The sequence below is a fragment of the Lampris incognitus genome, chromosome 1 (genome assembly GCF_029633865.1).
Source record: "Lampris incognitus isolate fLamInc1 chromosome 1, fLamInc1.hap2, whole genome shotgun sequence".
NCBI lineage: Eukaryota > Metazoa > Chordata > Actinopteri > Lampriformes > Lampridae > Lampris > Lampris incognitus.
In genome coordinates, this window is record NC_079211.1 from 51720095 (window position 1) to 51747347 (window position 27253).

A 27253-nucleotide genomic window follows, 5' to 3' on the forward strand; every position below is an offset into this window, starting at 1 on the left:
AATAACAGCAACAACAATGATTATGATATCAAACAACAACAATGGCAATAGGTGCCGTCCCCCTCTGTCTCTTTCTCTGTCTGTCTCTCTTGCTATCTGTCTCTCTCTGTCTGTCTGTTTGTCTGTCTCTCTCTCTGTCTCTCTCTGATGCATCTCAAACTTCCCACAGGGGCAATAACAACTGATCCATCAGAGATGAGGAAGTAGGCCATAGACTTTTACAGCAGCCTGTTCAGTGCGGAGACCTGTGACTCTGACTGCATGGAGGAGATACTGGAGGGACTGCCTCAGCTGGGTGAAACACAGGTGGCCTCGCTGGAGTCCCCCATCTCCTTTGATGAGATGTCTGTGGCGGTTCAGCAGCTCAGCTGTGGCAAAACCTCCGGAGTTGATGGACTTCCTTCAGAGTTCTACAAGACGTTCTGGACTTTAATTGGACGAGACTTACACGATGTATTTAAAGACTGTTTGGACTCTGGAACTCTACCTTTGAGTTGTAGAAGGGCTGTCCTGACACTGCTACCAAAAAAAGGGAGATCTTGGCCTACTGAAAAACTGGAGACCAGTTTCAAATAGACTCAAACAGTGTATGGATATGGTTGTTCATTACAGCCAGACGTACTGTGTTCCTAACCGTACAACTAAGGATAATCTTTTTTTTTTATACGAGACATTATTGCCATATCTAAGCTCCAGGAGCTGGACGTTCGCCTGCTTTCCTTAGATCAAGAGAAGGCTTTTGACAGGATTGATCATTGCTATCTGTTCAAAACACTTGAAGGTTTTGGTTTTGTGGATACATTTATTACTTGGATCAAGTTGTTGTACTCCGGAGCCAGTGTTCTGTTGAAGGTAGGAGGTGGACTCAGCCGACCTGTCTCTGTTAAGAGAGGTATAAGATAGGGTTGTCCCTTATCTGGAATGCTGTACTCTCTGGCCATTGAACTGCTTTTATTTCAGCTCAGGCAGGGGCTCCCAGGACTAACCTTTTCAGGGAACATCACCAATGCAGTTAGCTTATCAGCATTTGCTGACGATGTCAGGGTTTTTGTAACAACTCAAAACGATCTACAAGTTCTCAAGCAGAAATTGGCCTTATACGAACAAGCTTCCTCTGCAAAAGTCAATTGGTCAAAATCTGAGGGTCTCTTGCTGGGGGAGTGGAACAACAAAGAGAAGCCAACATTACCAGCAGGGTTGCAGTGGAATAAAGAAGGGATAAAATGCCTTGATGTCTTTCTGGGCAGTGACTGCTTTCTGAACAAAAAACAGGGAGGGTTTAATTGAAAAGGTCAGAGTGTTGTGGTTACACCGCCCCGAGCTGCCTCCCCGGCACGTTCAAGCCACTCCCCCAGCTCGGACGTGCGGGAAACATCTGAGCGCTCGGCTCGCGCTCTGAGGAGACGAGCGCTGTGCTGCACCAGGTGTTTGCCATCATCCATCAGGCACACCTGCGGCAATCAGGCAGCCCTCTACAAGAAGCACATCGTCTCAACAACGCCCACCTGAGACTCACCTGTCATTATCCCCTGTGGCAGTGTTGTTTGTTTTTCTTCCCTGCATTAAATCGCCCTTCGGGTTATCCCGGTGCTCTGTTGTCTGTCTGTCCTTTTGGGTTTCGCTACACTGGCCTCTGGTCTTCATTCGTGATACGTAACACAGAGCCCGATTGTCTAGATGGACTTGGATACAGCCTCAGTTGTCCTATAGGGGGAGAGTCTTGATTGTTAACAACTTGATTGCCTCGATGTTCTGGCACCGGTTTACAGTTGTAGAACCTTCAGACACGCTCATATGGGAAGTACAGAAGACGCTGGTGAACTTCTTCTGGGGAGGCTTTCACTGGACCAAGTCTGCTGTACTGTTCCTACCAGTGCTGGAAGGAGGCCAGGTCCTGATTGACCTCTGCAGTCGTATAACGGCTTTTTGCCTTCAAACTGTGCAGCGCCTTTTATACCATAACCGGCGACTTTGGAATGAAACAGCATCTGTGTTGCTTCGGAGGGTTATGAACCTGAACTATGACAAGCACTTCATCCTTCTGGACCTGGCTGGCATGGAGTTCACAATGACACCCTTCTATCAATCTGTCCTCCGTGCTTGGGGAACGGTCTTACGCACGAACAGACTACTCCTAGCTCTATGGCAGTGTAGGTGAGGGACCACTGTTCCATAACCCACTGATACACTGCAGGATGCTCAGCTCCGTAAGTGTACAGAGATCCCTCATAAGAGCTGGACTTATGAAGGTAGTGTGTCTCAGATCAGGAGGACAGTGGAAGACGGCTGGCATTTTGAGCCAAGAGACTGGCTTTAAATCTCTTTGTTTGATGGAGAGGTTGTTGGAGGAAGTGACCAGTGCATTTCCGGGCTTCTTTAGAGAGGCACTAGCAGCGGAGTGTGGAGAGGGTCAGCCAGCTATGCAGCCTGTTTTTCCATCTTTGTCAATCCGTGCAGCAGTGGATGAGCAGGAGGAAGTGAAGGGGGCCATTCTATCTTTCAAAACACCAGAACTACATGACTTCTTAAGTACATCACAGAAGGCTTTGTACGCAGTCACTGTAAAGGTTCTCAACAGAACATCACTAGCCGGCGTACAGGAGTCGAGGTGGTTGAGTGTGTTGGCACCAGGCTCATCCCCCAGGGGCAGCTGGAGGTCCCTCTACAAACCCCCCATAGAGAAACACACTGTGGATCTACAGTGGAGGGTGGTACATGGGGCTGTGCCTACGAACAGACATGCGGCACACATTGACCCTAGAGCGGGGAGCCACTGCTCTTTCTGTAATGATGAGGAAACTCTACAGCACTTGTACAGTCCCAGATTGAGCCCTCTTTTCTCTGTACTGCAGCAGTGGCTCAGAGGTTTAGGAGAGGTTCTCGAAGACAGCCTGTTTGTCTTTGGTCCGAGGTACATAGCAGCACAGTGCAGATGGGTCACCTTGGTTAATTTTTTGATAGGTCAGGCAAAAATGAGCATTTGGCTTAGTAGAGGGAACAAAATGAAAGGCACAGGGTCCACAGATGCTACACTCATATTCAGGGGTCTGGTGGCTGCTCGGCTGAAAATTTAGTTCACGTTTTTCAAACTTAGTTCAAACTTGGAAGGATTTATTTCTATTTGGGGACATGGGGATGTTCTGTGCACTGTAGAAAACCAAGTGATTCATCTTAATTTCTGGGGAAATAAAATAGGGGAAGGTCTGTATCCTTTTGTTTTTACTGTGTATGGCAATTGTTGTGTTTTTCCCTATGTATATGAGTATTTGTGTTAATGTTGTTATCTTGATGTGAATGAAGAATTTGAACATTAAAGGCTTGGTTAAAGGTCAAAGGTCTCTCTCTGTCTCTGTCTCCCTCTCTCTCTCTCATTTCTTGTCACCCTTTCACTGTCACTGTCTCATAAAAAATACATAAATGAAATAAGAAAACAGTAGAAACTCAGATTTGGTAGTGGTGTAGTGTGTGTCCCTGTATGAGGGACCTGTCAGTCTATGTGGGACTGACAGCAGGGTCCAGTGCTGTGTTTTGTATTTTGTTAGCAGGGCGGCCCTTATGTTTACTTCTGAATTAAAGGACTGCACCTTTAATGTTTCTGTTTTTTTACACAAAGCAATACTCTTTTTTCCATCTATCTTCTCTGCAAACTGAAGATCTTCCTCAAGGTCTGCCCAACCCAGCTCCACCTCCTTCCTCTGCCTGTTTGTTTCTATCAGCTCCATTTGTCTCTGAATTCAACTTTGTCTATATATATTTAAATATATATACATAAAAAAATCCTGCTCTCAGGGTCATGGGATGCTGGGGCTTAACGCAGCAGTCATTGGGCGGCAGGTGGGGAGACACCCTGGACAGACCGCCAGTCCAGCACAGGACCGATACATTCACACCTAGGGACAATTTAGCACGGGCAAGTCACCTGACCTACATGTCTTTGGACTGTGGGAGGAAACCGGAGCACCTGGAGGAAACCCATGCAGACACGAGGAGAACATGCAAACTCCACACAGAGGGTGACCCGGGACGACCCCCCAAGGTTGGACTGCCCCGGGGCTCGAACCTAGGACTTTCTTGCTGCGAGGCAATTGCGCTAACCACTGTGCTACCGTACCGCCTATAATTAACCCCCCCAAAAAACAAACAGAAACTGCAATATAACTAAGCGACAACAAGTTCCTGGGTGATAGCGCGTATTGAAAATGGGCTTGCAGCTGGGATGTACAGAGTTTACTGTTCTTCCCCCGGCAGATTGTTCAAAAGATTAATGCTGTGATTGCAAAGGCTCACTTCCCATTTGTCTTTAATCTCCACTGTGAAACAGTCAAAACAGACGTGTCTGTAGATCTACGACTCCATTTCCGTACGCTGCGGGTTTTAAGCTCTCTAATGCAAGACTGGTGTGAGTCATTTCTTGCTTTCTAAGTAATCAATAAGACTTTAGTATTGATTCCAAACAGCCCCTTCAAACTCATGACGGGTAGCTGAAGTAGGGGTAGGACAACCTGTCCACATAGTTCAAGTCAGAAGTGCAGATTCTGCGCTCCAACCGTGATTACAGGGTTGTGCATCTACGTATGTTCTTATCAACGGACATTAACGGCCCCCGTGAGGCCTTTTTCTGGAGCTCTTCATGGGACATTACAATCGTCACTTGTTCAAAAATCAGTGGATTTTAACCTGTAGTTTGAGACTACAGTCAACATACGTCACAGGACCTGCTCAGAATTGGAAGTCCTGGGCCTCCGCGTAGTGTTAACGGTCTATTCCGTTACCTACCGACACGGGGATCGCCGGTTCGAATCCCTGCGTCCAGCTTGGTTGGGTGTCCCTACAGATGCAGTTGGCCGTGTCTGCGGGTGGGAAGCCGGATGTGGGTATGTGTCCTGATCGCTGCACTAGCGCCTCCTCTGGTCGGTCGGGGCGCCTGTTCAGGGGGAGTGGAGAGTGGAGTAATTGGCCAAGTACAATTGGGGAGAAAAAGGGGGGCAAACAGCCAAAAAAAAAAGAAAAAAAAGAATTGGCAGTCCTCTTGGACAACTGTCTCCATTAATCATTTTACTAGCCAAGTTTACTAGCCAAGTTTGCTGCAAACCCACATACAGAGCCCCTAGCATGCCCACAGTGAACACTTTTGCCTAACTTGTAACATATTTGTGTGTGTGTGTGTGTGTGTGTGTGTGTGTGTGTGTGTGTGTGTGTGTGTGTGCATACACTCATGCTCATGTTGTGTGTTGAAAGTGTTTGGCGTCATTTCATTCATCCATCCATCCATCATACAAACCGCTTATCCTGCTCTCAGGGTCGCGGGGATGCTGGAGCCTATACCCCCAGTCACTGGGCGGCAGGCGGGGAGACATCCTGGACAGACTGCCAGGCTATCACACAGGGCTCACACACACACACACACACTGACACCTAGGGACAATGTAGTACGGCCGATTCACCTGACCTACATGTCTTTGGTCTGTGGGAGGAAACCGGAGCCCCATAGGAAACCCACACAGACACGGGGAGAACATGCAAACCCCACACAGAGGACGACCCGGGACGACCTCCAAGGTTGGACTACCCCGGGGCTCGAACCCAGTTCCTACCTGCTGTGAGGCAACCGCGCTAACCACTGCGCCACCGTGCCGCGCGTCATTTCATATTGGAGCTAAAAAGAAAACATCATCATGAAACATTTTTGTGCCACAGATTGGCGGCCTGCTCCTTTACTAGCCGACAAGGCAGTGTCTCCTCGACAACACTAACCACACCTTTTTTTTGGGGGGGGGGGTCCCCAATTTTTCTTCGCATTTGTACCCGGCCAATTACCCCACTCTCCGAGCCGTCCCGGTCGCTGCTCCACTCCCTCTGCCGATCCAGGGAAGGCCGCAGACTACCACATGCCTCCTCCTATACATGTGGAGTCGCCAGCCGCTTCTTCTCACCTGACGGTGAGGAGTTTCACCAGGGGGGCGTAGCATGTGGGAGGATCACGCTATTCCCCCCAGTTCCCCCTCCACCCCTGAACAGGCACCCCGACTGACCAGAGGAGGCGCTAGTTCAGCGACCAGGACACATACTCACATCCGGCTTCCCTCCCGCAGACACGGCCAATTGTGTCTGTAGGGACGCCCGACCAAGCCGGAGGTAACATGGGGATTCAAACCGGCGATCCCCATGTTGGTAGGCAACGGAACAGACCGCCATGCTACCCGGACAGATACTAGCCACACTTTTAAGAGTTTTTCACTCTGCCTTTGATGAGCTGTACATAGTGTCCTTAAATGTCAAATACTATTGAAGTAAACTTGTTAAATTATACTTGACTCAACTTTTAATGGACAAAATAGTCAGAGATGATTCTGCCAGGGCTTCTAAAAGGTAACTTGACTGGAGCAAAACATCAGCTCATCCTTTCCATCCTCCAGGGTCTGGATCTGTAAATGTGGCTGATTCCCTGCCAACCAAATGGTCCATCAGGGTTTCCTTTTTTTTCCTTTTGCTAAGTCGGCACTTCTACTGATAAGTCTCCCGACGGGAAAGGAGTTGTAACCTTTGCAGATAAATTATACTGAGCAAATTAGAAGTGCAGTTATGAGGAGGGAGAGAGAGAGAGAGAGTGAGAGAGATGCTGGCATCTAAAACAACACCCTGGAATTTTTTAATCTTCAGAAGTTTACTGCTTCTAATTATTCAAATCATTTGCCTACACTTAGTGGCAGTTAGCAAATCCTTCTTTGAGTTAATCTTTTTATAGTTATGTTCTTCACTAACATCTACATATCTATTAGCTAGAATATGGTTGATCACAGCTCTTCTGACTCACATTACTCTTAAACTTGATCCTGGTAGTTTTATGTAAAAAGAAATAAATAAATAAATAAATAAATCTTCATTTGTAATTAATAATAAAAACAACAACAATTACATTAAATAAATAAATATGTTAAACCGTATTTAATTAAATTAATTACATTTATTCATTTAAATAAACCAATTAAATTAATTATTTTGATTTATTCAAATAAACAATCTATTTATTTAAATAAATATTCTAATTAATTAAATCAAACGCATAAATGTAGTTAAACTATTTAAATAAATTACTTCGTTTAATTAATTAATTTTATTTATTTAAATAAAGTACATTGGTTTAATTTATTTACTTAATTTTTTTATTAAATAAATAAATGTATTAAATCGAATGAATAATAATTAAATGAAATAATACAGTACCAATGATACTAATAATATCAGTATGACAAATAATGATAAAAATCAGCATTAGCTGAGCCTAATTGTGTCACAACCCCTCTCCCTTGACGCCTGCTCACTCCTCCTCCTCCTTCACTCTGGCACACCTGTCCATGGTTTCAATCAACACACCTGCTGGCCATCAAGCAGTCACCCTCACCTTTAAGAAGCCTCCACTGTGGACCAGTCTTCGCTGGAATGTAGCCATTCATGGGTTGTTGCCTAAAGGTTATTGCACGGCCAGTCCTAGCCTGCATTCTCTAATGTTCATAGTTTTTGCATTCTTGCCTGCCTGTCTGATTTTTTGCTCTCTGCTCTCCGGGACTTCAGCCTGCCAGTCTCCCTGCCACTGAGCCAACTCCTGCTTTACTCCTGGGATCTGCCACTTCTATAAAGACTTGATTTCTTCCTTACCTGGTTGTCCTGTCTGCTTTTGGGTCTTTCCAGATATGTGACAAATTGAGTTGGACCATATGCAGAGTGCACGGCCCCCCTCCCCCCCCCTGTACTTGTGTGCTCCCGCTGGCCCCACGATCCTGACTTGCATTGCAGGATAAATACCAATTCATCATCCCTGTAATCGTGAAAGCTGTTCAGTTGGATTTAAGTGAGAACTGTGGTGAGAGCCGTGTAGACTCAACTTTGCTCACTTCCCCACACTCCCCCTTCCTGCTGCTCCCTCCCTCGCACGTGCAGCGAGCTCAGTATTTTTGAACATGACTGAGCTGATAAACATGTATAGCCAATCTCTTACACAACATTTTTGTGTGAAGGTGTAGTATTTATAATGTTCACCATTGGCCACGTGTGCGCTGTCATCTCCATAACCAGGAAATGACACTCGTAGTGATTTCATATAGCAATCTATGCAGCAAAACCATCACTTTTTCAGCAAATCAAGTGTATTGTTCACAAACACCCATTCATCATCAGTTTCTAGGTTGTAGCACAAACATGTGCTCGCCCTCCCCTCCGTTGTTGAGACTCGTGTGTGTGTGTGTGTGTGTGTGTGTGTTGTTCCCCCTACTGGTGTAATTCTGGCATGCACATTTCAACAACGGTCACTCAGTAAGGGACTTTAAGACTTTCTAGTCCACCACCACGTGCCGTCCGGCAAAACGAACCATAACATAAGTTATAATTTCATAGCTAGATTCTCTCTGTAATGAAATATGGCTTTCAAATATTTCAAAGTTTTATCTTTACCTCGGCGGGACAAGATTTCACACCACTGAATTTTAGCTTGGAGTTGATTCAATTAATTTTCCTAATCAATGCAGTCTCTTATCAATAACACAAGTTTAGATTCAACAAGGTGCACAAGAGCAAGAAGCAAATGATGTCACGAGTATGAGACTGGCTCAACATATTCTCTTGGGAAACATTTTGGTTAAGTAATTTTTCTTTGGATTTCCCCCCTTTTTCTCCCGAACTGTACCCATCCAATTACCCCACTCTTCTGAGCCGTCCCGGTCACTGCGCCTCCCCCTCTGCCGACCCGGGGACAGCTGCAGACTACCACGGGAGGATCACGCTATTCCCCCCAGTTCCCCCTCCCCCCTGAACAGGCGCCCCGACTGACCAGAGGAGGCGCTAGTGCACCGACCACGACACCCACATCCGGCTTCCCACCTGCATACACGGCCAATTGTGTCTTAGGGACGCCCGACCAAGCCGGAGGTAACACGGGGATTTAAAACCAGCGATCCCTGTGCTGGCAGGCAACAGACCGCCACGCCACCCGGATACCCCGGTTAAGTATTTTTTCAACTGTAGAATACCAACATTTTGGATCTTTTACATTTATTAATTAAACTCATTCCATGCAAACCATAATGTCAGCATGGCAGTCGGTAAGCTGTTGTGTAGATCTGATACTGCTCTGCCACAGACCACGAAGACTACAGACGTCCGTCCTCACGGCTCCACCAGCACTGACTCGCTAGACTGTGCCAGACATGCATATGTGAATATATCTCTGAGGCCCACTGTGTGTTCTGATCTGGCCCTGCAATGGCGTTGTTATTACCGGGGCATGCCACTTACCTTCCCAGGAATCTTTGGTCCCAAAGGGAGCTGTCTTGTTGCCATAGCAACCAAAATACAGAACATCGCTGAGGAGAAGGCAATAGCAGCAAACACAAGGCCCCAGGAGAGGCTGCAGAAGTAACAGGAGCTCTCGGCTGACGTGCAGACTAGGACGTGCAGGGAAGCAAGGAGGAGGCACAGAAGGTAGAAAGGCAGGGAGAGCAGAGACTGGACGACCGGGAGGTCCACTTGTGCCGAACCACTAAGGGCCTCTGGCATTGCCAGCAGTAGGACCAACAGGAGCTAAAAAGGAGGAAAGAGACAGGAGTGAGAAAGACAGTTAAAAGGGCACATTCTTAAAGCGGCTGTAGACAACTTTTCAACCCTCCCTCCCCCCGCAGCGTTTCAAAGTGATTTTATTGTTTGCGCCGCTGTCGCAAAGACAACCGGATCACTTTCCAATCATTAGCAGCCAAAGCAAGAAATAACCTTAACATTCCCCAGTTTGAACTAGAAACCCCATCATCTCAGTTCTGTGATAAAGGCAGAGTAAAACACCCGGTAGTATTAGTAAGTAGGCTGGCTGTGTTACTTACAGATCCACTTAGGCCCGGGTCTTGTATCGAACTCTGTTTCCTCGTCGAAATCCGTTTCCCCCTAGCCAGAGTTCAATACAACATCGGGACAACTTGATCACCCTTAACCTAACTTCAACCTGACCTTAACCTAAGTTTAACCTAACATTTGACTTAGCCTATTCATAACCGACAGCTAGCCTGTTTCCATGCCAACGCTTTCGTTTGGCTAGGGGGAAACACATCTTGATGGGGAAACGGAGTTTGATACAACACCGGGACAACTTGATCACCCTTAACCGATAGCTGACCTGTTTCCATGCCAACGCATGCCAGGACACACACCCACATCCGGCTTCCCACCCACAGACATGGTCAATTGTGTCCGTAGGACGCCCAACCAAGCCGGCGGTAACACGGGGATTTGATCTGGCGATCCCCATGTTGGTAGACAATGCAATAGACCACTACGCTACCTGGATGCCTGATATTTTACCTGTTTTATCACTCTCCCTCTTCACCCTCTTTGCCTCCTCTTTCAACAGGGTTCTTTTTCTCTTGCCAAGTAGACTTGACACTGTCCCTTCAGTTGTTCCACCGTCTGCCATTTGTGCTACTGCGGACAGCTATCGATAGCTCCCAGGGAAAACAGAAGCGCTATCCTCTCGCTATTTTGGTTGTGCAATGGTTGGCGCACTTCCTTTGTGCCAAAAATCCAACCTTGATTTTTCCCGCGAGATCGTACCCGGGGGCAGACAGAATTGCATAGTGAGAGCGAGGCTTGTAGGGAACCAGTCTAAACACCGATGGTGTCATTATTCTACAGAATCAGAGTCAGAATACTTTATTTATCCCCGAGGGGAAATTGAGTTCTATTACAGACACTCATGCTATAATAACTAAGAATGAACAAGATACAAGATAAAAAAACAGAAATAAAAGATAAATAAGAAATAGAAATAGTAACAAAATATATTAACAAGCATGATGCACATAACACCCTATCTATACTTCACTACCGCAGCAGACAATAAGCAGCCATTACACTCTGCCATCAACATTTACTTCCTAAAAAGCTAAAGCAAAGAAAAGTTGCCTACTGCAGCTTTAAGAGATGTGGAGGACCTGAGCAGTGTTTTGCTGAACTGCAACACGACGATTCGCAGACTAAAACACACCCACCAAGTGTGTCTAGTGAAGCTATCCAGCTCAATGGGCTCGGAAGAAAGGAGGAATTTAGTCGTGCTCGACTCTCAGTTGCCCTTAAACAACTGAAAGAACACACTGGGCTGTGGTGTCAAGCTACAATTTGATTCAGTCTTCCTACAGAGCTTCAACGTAGGCATGAATGACAATCCGCTGATTAAACCTTGAAATCTTGATTGATTTTTTTTTTATTGATATACAATGTGGGGATGCTGGAGCCTATCCCAGCAGTACCCCCCGCACCACCCACACACACACACACACACACCTAGGGACGATTTAGTACAGCCGATTCACCTGACCTACATGTCTTTGGTCTGTGGAAGGAAACGGGAGCACCCAGAAGAAACCCACGCAGACACGGGGAGAACATGCACACTCCACACAGAGGAGGACCCGGGACGACCCCCCCCCCCCCAAGGTTGGACTACCCTAGGGCTTGAAGCTAGAACCTTCTTGCTGTGAGGCGACCACGCTAACCACTGTGCCACCGTGCCACCCTGGATTCATACTCTCTAATGAAAACGATGAAGCCAAATATGTGCTTCCTGTATCCTGTAAAGACTACAGTGTGGAGTGAAGGGCTAAGTGCAGGACAGTGTCCGGACTTGGCTTGTGGCAGCACAAAAATGCTGCCACCTTGTAGCTTAGCTGCACATTATAAACACATTTTGCCTTGAAACCTCACAAATAATTCCTCGATTCTGACAAGTTATATGGAGTCGGTTACGGAGGCACCCCCCCCCCTCTTCTATACCTTCTGACCGATCAAACGGGTAAGACCCGATATATTAAGTTGGAAAATCATACCTTCAAGTGTAATACAGTTTGATGCAGGTAAATCCCAGCTCAGTGGCTAGCAATTTCACTAAACTGCTTTTGCAGTTACGACAAATGAGGGATATCCTCAAAACGTGACGGTTGTTTCTCAAAACTCAAATTTACACATCAACAATAGACCCCGACTTCCTCCAGAGATGTATAGAATGCCTGTCCACATAGCCGTCTACCACTTGTATGTTGTCTGAGCTTCAGATAAACACGGATGTTCTCTGCTCACCTGAAACACGAAGACCATGCCGGCGATCATGGAGTACATGTCGTACTTGCCCAGCTGCTTGCTGAGGGCGGAGCTCATGGCAGCCAGGGCCTCCAGGTATTGCTTCAGGACCTTTTTGCCCATGTTGGTCAACACCTCAGAGGTGTTGCCCTCCAGGTACAACTTCATCCAACTGCCGTGGGACTTCTCTGCCACACGGAACTGCTCAAAGCCGGCCTCTGTGAATGGGGAAAGCATGAAGATAGTCGAGCATCAAAACTTTGTACGCTTTTACAGAACATGGACGACAAATTAAAAAAAAAAACCCATTAGGGCATCCAGGTGGCGTGGCGGTCTAGTCCATCGCCTGCCAACACGGGGATCGCCAGTTCGAATCCCCGCGTTACCTTGGTTGGGCGTCCCTACAGACACGACTGGCCGTGTCTGCGGGTGAGAAGCTAGATGTGGGTCTGTGTCCTGTTCGCTGCACTAGCGCCTCCTCTGGTCGGCCAGGGCGCCTGTTCAATGGGCAGGGGGAACTGGGGGAAATAGCGCGATCCTCCCACGTGCAAAACTCCTCACTGTCAGGTGAAAAGAAGCAGCTGGCGACTCCATATGTATTGGAGGAGGCATGTGGTAGTCTGCAGCCCTCCCTGGGTCGGTGGCGGGGGGGCAGCGACCGGGACGGCTCAGAAGAATGGGGTAATCGGCCAAGTACGATTGGGAAACAAAGGGGGGAAAAGCCACAAAAACAAAAAAAAAACTCATTAAATACAAATTGATATGAACGCAACTCCTGACTTATCTAGAAGTGTGGGTAATGCTGTATGGTGAGAAGATAGATGGGGTTGTGAAAAGCCCGACGCCAAATTCAAGCAAATTCCACTTATGCAGGGAGACGCATCTGCAGCACTGCATTCATTAAACTTGTGGTGATGATCCTGCCTCGCATCATCCCACACACACCTGCCCACCCGCTAGCCTGGCATTCTGAGACCGACTGTAAGTGAATGCTGAGGTACAGGAAATACACACATCTCACCAGCCAGCTGACATGGACTACTGCATTCACTCAGGACTGGACACACAACCACCTGATGTAAAGCAACACGTCTTTATGTATTCTGTGTATTGTTAGATATTATTAGATGCACTTACATGATCTCTCTCTCTCTCCTCTCTCTCTCCTCTCTCCTATCTCTCTCCTATTGCTCTCTCCCCTATTTCTCTGTCTCTCCTATCTCTCTCTTCTCTCTCTCTCCTATTTCTCTCTATCTTCCACTCTCCTATCTCTCTCTCCTATCTCTCTCTCTGCGATCTCTCTTTCTCTCCTATCTCCCTCTCTCCTATCTCTCTCTATCTTTCCTATCTCCAGCTCTCTCTTTCTCTCCTATCACTCTCTCTCTCTCTCTCCCTCTCTCTCTCTCATCTCTCTATCCCTCTCTCTCTCTCTTTCTCTCTCTCTCTTAGCTCTCTCTCTCTCTCTCCCATCTCCCTCTCTCTCGCTCTCTCTCTCTCTCAGTAAATTGTGTTGGGGACTTGGTCAGACAGAAGGGATGGTAGAAATATTAGCACATTTAGGCACAAGCATGAATCCCACAATATCAATGTCCTGAGTATCTGTATGACAGAACAGGGATCCGTTAATGGTCCCAAAGATGCCTGAGGTCAGTAACACAACAGTCGCACAATATGAAGATTAAACAGAGGGATGCAATATAAGCAACAAAGACTATGATAGAGAGCAGGCCTTTCTCCAACAGCAATGCTGAAAATGCTATAAAACATGTTCCCCTTTATAGAGGATTTTTTTTGGGGGGGGCTTTTTCCCCCTTTTTCTCCCCAATTGTACTTAGCCAATTACCCACTTTTCCAAGCCTCCTGGTCGCTGCTCCACCCCCTCTGCCGATCTGGGGAGGGCTGTAGATTACCACATGCCTCCTCCGATACATGTGGAGTCGCCAGCCGCTTCTTTTCACCTGACAGTGAGGAGTTTCACCAGGGGGACGTAGCACGTGGGAGGATCACGCTATTCCCCCCAGTCCCCCCCCCCCCGAACAGGCGTCCCGACCGACCAGAGGAGGCGCTAGTGCAGTGACCAGGAAATATACCCACATCCGGTTTCCCACCCGCAGACACGGCCAATGGTGTCTTATAGGGACGCCCAATCAAGCCAGAGGTAACACGAGGATTCGAACCGGCGAGTCCAGTTGATCTTGTGTTTTATTGGAAAACAAATCATGTTATGAGATCTTCCTCAACTTCTACTGCAACTTCACAACTTCACAAAAAGAATGAAAAAGACTATAATATCAACAAATCAGACGTCACATTTGTGCCGTCAGTTTCTATTGGTCATGACAAGCCAGCTAACTGACCTGTGTTTCTCCCCATACTAAAACAGATCGATGCGAATATCAGCACCTTCATTCCCATGGAGCGAGGGCAGAGACCACAGCAGGTGTCTGAGAAGCTGCCTGAAATAGAGTCTCCGGCCCATTTCCTGTAGCTATACCGTCCTGCAGCACCGTAGCTTTATGCCCATTTCCTGTAGCTATACTGTCCTGCAGCACCGTGGCTTTACACCCATTTCCTGTAGCTATACCATCCTGCAGCGCCGTGGCTTTACATCCATTTCCTGTAGCTATACCATCCTGCAGCACCTTTGGGTTCGCGAAGCGAACCCTAGTTATATGAACAACGACAAAATGGCTGAGAGGGTTATTGCATTGTGACATCATCCACAATAGCTCGCTGGAAAAAAGAAAAACGATGGAGGTGCATTCCCAGTGGCAATCCCGGACAATATGACCCCCTGTGGTCATATGTCCTCCCACCGACCCCGTATTGGCACGCCCACCGGAAGCGCTATTCCTCTTTGTAAGTCGAACCATCTCCAACTAAATGAGCACCACACCTGTGGCCCGGGTAGGAGGAGAACGGCTCTATTCTCAGCCATTTTGTCGTTGTTCATATAACTAGGGTTCGCTTCGCGAACCCAAAGTTACATTTCACGTACTCCAAAATGGCTGAGAGGGTTATTGCATTGAACAACGACAGGATTCGTGCCTCCGTTCCCTAGCCGTCCAATGAACCCTTCAAACCCCTGGTGGGAAGGGGTACGCGTTCTGATGAGAGCATCCTAAGAGGCCTGCTCCAGAACAGCGTCGGCAACCGACCGCACCTTAACGTGCCGGTAATAATGCCGTAAGAAAGTGGTCTCACCACTCCAAACCGCCGCCTGGCGGATGACCTCCCAGTCGATACCTGACAACACAGCTATCGACGTAGCAGTCCCTCGGGTAGAATGCGCCTTCAGCTTAGGAGCTGTTTTACCCGCTTTGGTATACGCCTCCGTAATACCATCCACCAGCCAGTGTGCTAGCCTCTGGGTGGAAAGGGCATAACCTGGTTTGCTCACTCTGTAGGTCAACAGCAGCCTGTCAGACCTACGAATATCTGCTGTGCGCCGCATGTAAATGCATAAAGCCCGTACAGGACACGAGAGGTGCAAGCGTTTCTCATCCCTAGTCACCGGTGACGGATGAAACGCGTGTATCACCACCGGGGCCCTACGCGTCAGGACAGACACAGTTTTGGGCACGAAGCTGGGGTCTGTAAAGAGCGTGACCATCAGATCACCAGAAAACACCATCCCCTTGATGGTGAGTGCAGTGAGCTCACAACCCCTCGCTGCGGTGGTAAGTGCCAAGAGCACAGCCAGCTTAGCCGAGACATAACGCATGTCTGCCTTAGACTTGGGTTCAAAGGGATCTTTCTCTAGTGCGCGCAGAACAAGGGAAGCATCCCAAGTTTCAGCTCTCGTAAGCTCCTTAGCCGAGAGCTTCTTAGCACCCAACAGGTACTGCGTCATGAGCGGGTGCGTGAAAACCGTGCTACCCTCGATCTTCCCCCGGAAGAACGTGAGAGCCGATACACAGACTTTGACCGAGGAGAAAGACCATAGTCTATCACTCCTAGAGACCTCCACAAAAGTCAGTATAGGGCCAATCCCTACTGACAAAGGGTCCATGTCGCGTTCAGCGCAAAATTGGTCAAATCGATTCCAGTACCCCTGGTACCTGGAATACGTGGAGTCTTTACGCGCCGCTAAGATGACACGAATCACTTGCGCACTAAGTCCCATAGCTAAGAGCCTGGCTTTGTAAGCATCCACGCCGCTAATCGGGAGCCTCCTATCCAGGGGCCCTCCCATAGCAGCCCTCCTGCTTGCGTGAGCGCGTCCGCCCACTCCGGGACGTCGAACCGCTCGCCTACTATCCAGGGCACTATTCGCGGAAACCACGGGGTGCTCGGTTCGTATGGGGCCACGAGAACTAACCGACCCCCTGTGCGCTCGAACTTGACCACCAGGTCTAGGAGGCACCTGCGCGGGGGGAATGCGTAAAGCATCTCCTCGGGCCATGGATCTAGTCCAAGCGCGTTGACCCCCAACGGCGCTAGGTCGGACGGGAGCATCGAGTACCAACGAGGGCACTTGTAATTGAGTTTCGATGCGAACAGATCCACTTGAGCTACCCCGAACCTCTCCCAGATCATAGCCACTATGGCTGGGTTGAGGCTCCAATTGTCCGTATGCGGGCCGCCTCTCGAGAGGATGTCCGCTGCTTCGTTGTCCTTCCCAGGAACATGAAGCGCCCTGATTGATAGCGCGTTGCTGTTGACCCAAATCCAAATTTGCATGGCCAACTCTCTGCAACGCTTGGACTTCATACCGCCTTGGCGGTTGATGTAGGCCTTGGCCGTCATGCTGTCTGTCATTATCAGTATGTGACGGCCTACGAGATCCTGAGCGAAATGCTGGATAGCCAGCCAAATCGTTTCCGTCTCGCGCGCGTTGATGTGGACCTTCTCCCCAGAAAGCCACACTCCTCGCGCTGTTTTGTAGCCAAGGATGGCCCCCCAACCCGAGAGGGACGCATCCGTATAAATCGTTACCTCGGGTCCCCTGGGGCCCATAGGGACCCCAGACATGTCCACGCAGGCTCTGTTCCAGTGGTCTAGGTCCTGCGCTACCACGCGCGGGACCAGGATAAGATGGCTGTTGTACCGGCGTTCATTGCCGTATTTCAAGAAGTGAACTGCGAACCACAATTGCAGTCTCCTCATGAACAACAGACCTAAAGGAACAACTTGGTGAGCCGATGCCAGAAGGCCCAGCAGCCTCCTGATCATCCGATAAGTGACATATGTCCCCAGGACGAAATGTGCTAACATGGTCCTGGTGGAATGCCATCTCTCTTGCGTAAGGGTTGCGCGCATGGATACCGTATCCAAACTCAGACCCAGATACGTTGCCTGGCACGAAGGCCATGGCGCGCTCTTCTTTATGTTGATAGTGAAACCCATGTACTCCATGAATTCCATCAACTCCTGAGTATGGAGTATTGCTTGTTCCGGCGACCGGGCCAACACCAACAGGTCGTCTAGGAACCATGCCAAGCGCATACCTTTGCGCATCAACACTCCGAGCGCTGCTTTCACACACCTTGTGAATGTCAGAGGAGAGAGGCGATATCCGAACGGGAGGCATGTGTACTGGTAACACTGACCCCGGTAACAGAACCGAAGATACTTTCTGTGTCTTTCCGCAATCGGACAATGATAGAAAGCATCTTTTAGGTCGACCGAAGTTAGCCAATCGGGCTGTGTCACCATTGACAGCAGAACCGGTGTGCGTAGCATTTTGAAACTGACCTTCTCTACATACTTGAAGGGTTTCAAATCTAGGATTGGGCGCATGCCCCCATCCTTCTTCGGGACCAGCAAGTAACGGCTGTAAAACCCGTCTTCTCTTTCTAGGGGAGGAACCACCGTGATTGCCCCTTTCGAGAGTAACTCTGTGAGTTCGTTGTCTAGGATTTGTGCTTCGGCCACCGACCCCGGTTCCGTATGCACTATTCCCAAGTACGGGGGTACAATACCGTTCTCGAAAAGGATTTGGTGTCCATGGGCTATCTGATCCAAAACAGAAGCCGACGGGACCAATTCCTTCCACCTGTGTAACATGCGTGACAGAGGTCTCGTTGCCTCCTGTACCTTGCTGTTCAGGTAGCGCACATAAGTTGCGCGTAAAGGGTCTGGGGAAGCCCCGCCCGCCATGCCCTGCATCCATGGGGGGGCTTCGTCCTTGTAAAGGAGACCCAGATGGGGGAATTGGCGTTTTGAACCTTTCCAAATTACCATTTGACCCATCAGAGAGACTAAACATTGTCGCATCATAGTCCCCTCCCAGGGGCTCATTTGCGCTCATGTCATTATTATCCAATATTTCCAGCAGGGATGTTATTACATTGTTATCATCATCTTTACCTAAAGATTCAGACAGACAATCAGACTTGCGTTTCAAACCTTTTAATACGCAATCCCCATCATCACCAACATAAAAACTTTTATTCACATTCACAACCTTTGGAATAGAACAAGTAGACTGTGCATCAGAAACCAAAATAAAAGGCGCAGTGTTTAGCCCTGCGCACGCTGTGTCCCCTGAACAAGCGTCTATATCGCTGGAGACGGCTCTGGAATCAGTCTGTTGGTGTGGGTCGTAACATCCTGCCGAAACACGTCACTTGGCAGCTCCCTTCTTAGAAGTGTCTGTGCTGTCCGACTTGGCCGCCTTGGCCGCTGGTTCTGTGGAAGACTGGGAGTTTGGACGTGAGCCCTGTCCACGCTCGCGCCCCGCTTTACCACCTCTTTTTGGATAAGTCTCTCTCCATTTCTGCTTGCGCGCAGGCTTGTCCCCCTGCCCTTTGCCCACCGCGGGCTTAGGGGTAGGCGGGTTCTTCATCATCGGGAGAAGCTCCTTGTGCAAGGTTTCGCGCTCGGCCTGGGCGGCCTTGTATTTGCTGATAATGTCCGGGGTCGTTCCAAACAGGCCCTGGTTCCCTGCGCCGGAGTGGGCCATCCACTCCTTGCAGAATTCCTCTTTTACCCCGCCTGTCTCTAACCAGAGACGTCTGCGCGAAAGGGTGGAGGCAACTGCGCTAGAACCGCACTCTAGAGCGATGGAATACAGCAGCGATCCCAGGGAGTCAGCTATGCGTTCCATTTTCAAGATGTACACACAACCTGCTTCGCTGGCCACTACGTCACCGAACTCGGCCCCGTCGATACCTGCTGTAGCGATGGCGGCTTTGCTTTGCTCGACGTTTGATAGGCTGCAGAGCTTGCGCATGTACGCCGTTATCATCCCAGCCGTTGAGACGAGTCCAGCTGCGCGTGTACTGGCGTGCCATGCATCACACGCGTAACGATCCACCTGTTGGCCCCACTGCGAAGGGTGTTTGGGAGTATCGCGAGACCCCACCTTGGTGTTAGGGTTGAACGATAAAACGTCCCTCTCTGGTTGCGGAATTTTCCAGTCTTTGTAGTTCAGGTTCCTAACCTCGACTGCTAAGACGTCAACCCCCTTCTGACTGAACTTTGAGGACGATTTAAGTAGCGGATCCGCCTCCGCCCGCTTAAACGCTCGTTCGATGTGAGGATAAGGTGGTAGAGTGGAGTCCCTGACCCTCTCTGCCATTCGTGGAAAATCGGCTACCACCGGATCTTGAGGATTGCCCGGCTCGGTAACGATGTCGGCAGACTTGACCGCTCGCGCGAACAGATCGCGGAAACTGGCGAGGAATGTTTCGGACCCACTTTGCATGGCGTCGCCATCTTTGTTTGGTTGAGACGAACTTGGCTAGTCGTCTTCCACGCCCTGATCGTCTACTTCCTCAGGCAGTGAATCCTCGGGTTCCGCACCCGCCGAATAACATGCCACGGATTCACCAGGGAGAGATAGGATCTCATTGGTCCAGTCCTCTCTGACTACCCCGGATGGTGGGATAGCCTCTGGCTCCGGAGGGATGCTAATGCTAGCCGCCGTCCCGTGACTATAGCTAGGAAGCATCGGAGGGATGTTGCTAGCCTCCGCCCCATGGCTATAGCTAGGTAGCACCATGCTAGCCGCCTCGTTAGCAGGTGCGAAGGGATCTGCAAGTCCCCATCTTTGACGGTACAGGGCAGCCCACCTTTGGCGCCCCGATCCTCTGATGGTTTTACAGAAATTGCAGTCGATCTCATTACGGTCTACATCCCTCAAGTAGCCCGTGTAGTGAACATGCGGGATATGGGAGACACAGTCCGGATGGGGGTCCCATTGGAGCGTCGCCGGTTTAACACACCCGCACCAAGCGTAGAATCCGGCACATCGACCGGATTAACGAACATCTTGGCGATAAAAGGTAAGCTAACTATAAGTTAGTTTCTAATATACCAGTATATCACTAGATTACTTGCGTATTTGCAGTTTTACTCTTAATCCCAGCGAGAGAGAAACAGCCATCGACCGATCTCATTTAGTTGGAGATGGAAAGAGGAATAGCGCTTCCGGTGGGCGTGCCAATACGGGGTCGGTGGGAGGACATATGACCACAGGGGGTCATATTGTCCGGGATTGGCACGGGGAATGCACCTCCACCGTTTTTTTTTTTCCAGCGAGCTATTGTGGATGATGTCACAATGCAATAACCCTCTCAGCCATTTTGGAGTACGTGAAATGTAACGTAGCTTTACACCCATTTCCTGTAGCTATACCGTCCTGCAGCACCGTGGCTTTACACCCATTTCTTGTAGCTATACCATCCTGCAGCACCGTGGCTTTACGCCCATTTCCTGTAGCTATACCATCCTGCAGCACCGTAGCTTTACACCCATTTCCTGTAGCTAACTAACAGGTACTATTTAATGAAGATGCCAGTTGGGGACCTGTGAGGCGTCTGTTTCTCAAACTAGAGACTCTAATGTACTTATCTTCTTGCTCAGTTGTGCAACGCGGCCTCCCACTTCTTTTTCTACTCTGGTTAGAGCCTGTTTGTGCTGTCCTCTGAAGGGAGTAGTACACACCGGTGTAGGAAATCTTCAATTTCTTAGCAATTTCTCGCATGGAATAGCCTTCATTTCTAAGAACAAGAATAGACTGTCGAGTTTCAGATGAAAGTTCTCTTTTTCTGGCCATTTTGAGCGTTTAATTGACCCCACAAATGTGATGCTCCAGAAACTCAATCTGCTCAAAGAAGTGCCCATCCAACCAATCCAACTTGTGGGAGCTGCTTCTGGAAGCGTGGGGTGCAATTTCTCCAGATTACCTCAACAAATTAACAGCTAGAATGCCAAAGGTCTGCAATGCTGTAATTGCTGCAAATGGAGGATTCTTTGACGAAAGCAAAGTTTGATGTAAAAAAAATCTTATTTCAAATACAAATCATTATTTCTAACCTTGTCCATGTCTTGACTCTATTTTCTATTCATTTCACAACATATGGTGGTGAATAAGTGTGACTTTTCATGGAAAACACAAAATTGTTTGGGTGATCCCAAACTTTTGAACGGTAGTGTATATATATATATGACCTTTCGACGTGAAGGAGCAGCAGCTCTACTCCGAGCTCCTCACCCTATCTCTAAGGCTGGCCCCAGACACCCTACGGAGGAAACTAATTTCAGCCGCTTGTATCCGCGATCTCACCCTTTCGGTCACTACCCAAAGCTCATGACCATAGGTGAGGGCTGGAACGAAGACTGACTGGTAAATTGAGAGCTTTGCCTTCCGGCTCGGCTGCCTCTTCATCACAATGGTCCGGTACAACGTCCGCATTACTGCTGATGCTGCACCAATCCGCCTGTCAATCTCCCACTGCATCCTACCGTCACTCGTGAACAAGACCCCGAGATACTTGAACTTCTTCACTTGAGGCAGCAACTCATCCCCAATCTGGAGGGAGAACCACGGCCTCAGACTTGGAGGTGCTGACTCTCATCCCGGCCATTTCACACTCGGCTGCAAACCGCCCCAGTGTGCACTGGAGGTCGCGTTCTGATGAAGCCAACAAAACCACATCATCTGCGAAGAGCAGAGATGCAATTCTGAGGTTCCCAAAACGGACACACTCCTCACCTCTTTCAATGTTGTATTGTGTAAATTGTGTAAACACAACATCCTTTGCACGTTGTCCGTCTTGGGAGAGAGATCCTCCTCTGTTGCTCTCCCTGAGGTTTCTTCCTATTTGTTCTCCCTGTTAAAGGGTTTTTTTAGGGAGTTGTTCCTTATCCGATGAGAGGGTCTAAGGACAGGATGTTGTGTTGCTGTCAAGCCCCCTGAGGCTAATTTGTAATCTGTGATATTGGGCTATACTAATGAAATTGACTTGACTTGACATCAGGTGGTCTACTGACAGCCTGTCTCATGGCCCATGTCATTCAGATTGACCTGTAAGAGTGCTGCCATTGGACAGGAGAAGGAAACACCTTTCATTACATCATATGGTAAGGTAGAGTGCTAAATGGGTTATGTAAGTTGCCACTACATCAGTGTGTCGCCAAACGTCTTGGTTTCACGACAAACCATCTCCAAAAGATCTGAGAAAGGTGATCATTTTGTCATGAGTTGTTTTTGTGAGGAAAGCCACCAGGCCTGAAGAGAGTCTAGCTCTGGAGCTGAAGTCAGCAACCTGATAACAGAGTCAGCATCTGCTTTTCAAACAAAATAATCCACGTGCTCACTTTCATGCTTGGTGAGATCCATCTGAGGGGGGCTTGTAGGAGCTGAACACTGACTTTTTCATTTTTACATTGCTCTTGAAATTGTTAAGTGTTTTATTACCTTTTTGTTTTCATTTTCAAGCCTCTCAGACTCACTGACCACACTTAACCTTCAAGACCTGCAGTCAGTTTCTTGCATATCACATATACTATGTAATTATTACACTGCTACTATAAGCTTTTTTATTTCTTGACAATAATCAAGATCTGACTCATCAAACATCAGAAATACGGGCGTCCGGGTAGCTTGGCGGTCTATTCCGTTGCCTACCAACAGGAGGATCGCCGGTTCGAATCCCCGTGTTACCTCTGGCTTGGTTGGGCGTTGCTACAGTCACAATTGGCCGTGTCTGCGGGTGGGAAGCCGGATGTGAGTATGTGTCCTGGTCGCTGCACTAGCGCCTCCTCTGGTTGGTCGGGCGCCTGTTCGGGGGGGGCTGCGGGGAATAGCGTGATCCTCCCACCTGCTACATCTCCCCCGCTGAACCTCCTCACTGTCAGGTGAAAAGAAGTGGCTGGCGACCCCACATGTATCGGAGGAGGCATGTGGTAGTCTACAGCTCTCCCCGGATCGGCAGAGGGGGTGGAGCAGCAACCAGGATGGCTCGGAAGAGTGAGGTAATGGGCAAGTACAAGTGGGGGGGGGGGGGAGTTAAAAAAAAAAGAAGTATGGCTCTGGTTTGATATTTATGCCTGAACGTGATGGAGAAAATGCGCTCAGGCGAGGTCGGATCAGTTTTCTCACCGAACTACTAAAATTAGGTTGGGCGTGAGTTCAGTATGACGTCTTCGCTCCTCAAATTAAGCTAAGCTGTATTACTCAGTTGACACAGTACATCCGCTACTCGGAAACACCACTACAACACCACTCTCTCCATCATAAAGCTGCAGCTTTACTTTCAGTAGAATACTGCAGCCAAGGTTTCACAGCCCTCCTCGTCCTTTGCATCCTCAGTTGATTAACCGGAGCAACCAGCCAGAAACTACAAACATACGCTGAGATGTGAATCACCACACCGCTGTTGGATAAATATCAGAGAGCCCCCTTTCCTCAGTTAAAGCCTTTAACCACAAAAAGTCAAGGCATGAGTTAAGGCATGGGTGAGGTTTAGATCCAAAACCTCCCCTACTGTTTTTAAACAAGAATTCCTGCTTTCCATGTCTGTTGTATATGTAAAATTGCTCTATGTCATTTTCAATCTCAAACGCCGGGGTGTCACCGACAAGATGCCGTTGAAAACAAGGACGACTGACTTTATTCTATTTGTGGTGCACCGTTTTTTTTTCAAGTGAAAGGACAACACATTGTTGTACTGGCTCATCTTTTTATATACCTGTAGCTGAGCAGAGCGAGCACCAACAGCTGGCGCTGGGATTCAGACCAGCTACACAGTAATGAGTCCCACCGCCCAGGCCAGGGGAACATACAGGGTAATTATGCTTCAGCGAGGCTCTATACCTCGCCACGGCCATCATTAGTCTACAGCGGCGCGCCCAGAGAACTGCACGACCTACCTTTCTCGTACTCGGCCATGCTGTCTTTGAGCAGGCAGCTGAGCTGGTGGCCGTTGAGGTGCAGGAGGCGCAGCTGGTCCCTGAGCGGGGTCTCCTCCAGGACAGCCGGGATGACCCGGCCCACGCTGTTCTGGGAGATTGGCAGGCCGAGTCCCAGGGCCAAGGTCGGTGTCAGGTCCACCTGCTCGACCACTCCAGGCTTCTCCATCCCCACTTTTACATGAATGCACGAGACAAGGACACACAATTACACAGACCACATCTCAGTGACTGATGAGGAGTAAATAACACATTAAGTACAGATTCCCATCACAATTTTAATAATCTAGTTCATTTTATTTGGCTGAATTCAAAGCAACAACCCTGAGGACTTACAAGCAAACACTCTCACTAGTGCACGATAAAGTATGTTTAGTGTGTGTACGCTAGTGACAATAGCTAATCCATGAAAATCTAAGCCACACCCACTTCCGTATGCCCATTTCAATAAAATGATAATAATGCACAGAGTTGAATCATCTGGACACAATGTTTATTGAGAGAGAAATGTTTTTGAAACACCGAGGGCGGTGTGGCAGGACACGGAAGCGGGGCAGGCTAAGCTAACTGCTAGCCCATGCACACCGGCAGTTTCCACAGTAATCCTGGTGTTTACTCTCTTGGACAGTGAATTTTTTTGTATATGCTGGATATATATGTTTTTGCAGCCTTTTTGTAGTTTGGATATATGTGTTCTTGTGGTTTTTTGATGTGTTCTTGTCTTTGTGTTGCACTGCTGTGGGCTGGGGGAAACGATGTCTCGTTTCATTTCATGTACTTGCGGACATGAAATGAAACGACAAACAAACGTTCCTGATTCCTGATTCATCTAAGTGGCATCTTCAGTGGGGATACCTGCAGGTGTGTAGTGGTGAGTTCAAGCAAGAAGCAACACTATTGTGGTGAACAAGATTTGACACAACAAGCTGGCAAAAGAATTTTACAAATAAATAATTACAGCGGGCGGCATGGTGGCGCAGTGGTTAGCGTGGCCACCTCACAGCAAGAAGGTCCTGGGTTCGAGCCCCAGGATAGTCCAAACGTGGTGCGTCATCCCGAGTCGTCCTCTGTGTGGAGTTTGCATGTTCTCCCCGAGTCTGCGTGGGTTTCCTCCGGGGGCTCCGGTTTCCTCCCACAGTCCAAAGACATGTAGGTCAGGTGAACTGGCTGTAATAAATTGTCCCTAGGAATAAATGGGTATGTATGTATGTGTGTGTGTGTGTGTGTGTGGGGGGGCCTGTGAGGGCCTGGCAGCTTGTCTAGGGTGTCTCCCCGCCTGCCGCCCAATGACTGCGGGAATAGGCTCCAGCATCCCTGCGACCCTGAGGGCAGGATAAGTGGTTAAGACAATGGATGGATGGATAATTACAGCATCAATGACCAAAACTCAAGCTCATCCATGTTTTATTGGTTGTGCGGCAGTGAAGCTGCTGATGTAAAGGCACCGTCTATAAACTCACTGCTGGATCATTATTAGTATCTGGATTGCTCAAACATTGCTGCTGTGCACCATTACCACACATCCATCCATCCATCCATCATCCAAGCCGTCCATTATCCATCCATTATCCAATTAGGGTTGTGGCGATGCTGGAGCCTATCCCAGCAGTCGTTGGGCGGCAGGCGGAGAGACACCTTGGACAGGCTGCCGGTCCATTACAGGGCCGACACATTGACACCTGGGGACAGTTTAGTACAGCTGATTCACCTGACCTACATGTCTTTGGACTGTGGGGGGAAACCGGAGCCCCTGGAGGATACCCACGCAGACTACGGGCAGAACATGCAAACTCCACACACAAGACGACCCCCAAGGTTGAACTACCCCGGGGCTCGAACCCACGTTATCACACAGTCCATTCGTAAAACCAAACAGAAAGATTTTCATGGCTGCAGCTTTAATTTCTTAAATAGTTGTGCATCAAAGACTGTTTGAACTTTGAACGTTTCAATTTGAGACCTACCACGTAGTAAGATTTCACCGGATTCGTGGTGACAGCCTAGTGTTTTTCTTTAGGATTTCACTGTGCTCATGAAGTCCAATTTGAAACATGTTTTCCCCTGCAGCCACAGCGTCAGCACAGCGCTGACGTTGCCAAATCCCCTGCCCTTTCTATTGTTTGCAAGAAAACAAATTAGCACAAAGGGGTATTTTTACTAGGGCATCGATTTCTTTGCCAAGAAGTTCCAAGTTCCCGAGGCTCCCAAATCACAGCTCACACTGAGGAAAGAAAAAAATCATTCTAGCAAGAAAGGAAGAATAAATAGCGAGTGGTGCGATTCTCAAAGAGGGGTGATGAGGCTTACATCCCTTCTTCACAGGTAATTTCATTTCGTTGAAGAACATTCATGACATCATCTGTTGTGTGGTAATAACTGTAATTATTTCTGTTGGGAATTTTAATCTGGATTCGCAGCTTCCACCTGACTACAAACACATCATTAATAATTCACATTGACAGGCCTTCATCTGTGGTTGACATGAGTCAGGCTCTGTACAAGTCACTAGGCTATAAAGTCTGGGACAAGACCAAGACCTGCAGACTTAAGACAAAGTTCATTCTCAACTACTACAACCTTCATCCATCCATCCATTCGTCCGTCCGTCCACCCGTCTATCTATCTACAGTGCCTTGCAAAAGTATTCAACCCCCTTGACAGTCATCACTAATTTCTGCATTATAAAAGATACTCCTGAACAATATCATTTTTGTGAACCCATAAGCTCCAACAGCATGTTCCCAATGCCAATATAAGTTATGTTTCGCTGACTTTTTATTAATAAATTAAAAAGTAATTGGATAAGTATTTACCTCACATGTAAATACTTTGTAGAGTACACTTTTGCTGCAATAACACCCTTGATTCTCTTGGGGTAAGTATGTAAAAGCTTTGCACATTCTTCTGAAATAATTTTTGCTCATTCTTCTTGGGAGAATTTGTACAGGTCCATCCAGGTAGCGTAGTGGTCTATTCCATTGCCTACCAACACGGCGATCGC

General features: G+C 48.4%; 1 protein-coding gene across 1 annotated transcript in view; it reads right to left on the reverse strand.

The window, feature by feature from the left end:
• Window positions 1-27253, reverse strand: part of pigg (phosphatidylinositol glycan anchor biosynthesis class G) — a 129728-nt gene that overhangs the window by 62423 nt on the left and 40052 nt on the right. The window contains exons 6-8 of the mRNA XM_056282726.1: window positions 24214-24426; window positions 12112-12329; window positions 9289-9573 (exon numbers count right to left, since the gene is read on the reverse strand). Coding sequence (XP_056138701.1) covers window positions 9289-9573; window positions 12112-12329; window positions 24214-24426 — 716 coding nt within the window. The remainder of the gene's footprint in view (window positions 1-9288; window positions 9574-12111; window positions 12330-24213; window positions 24427-27253) is intronic.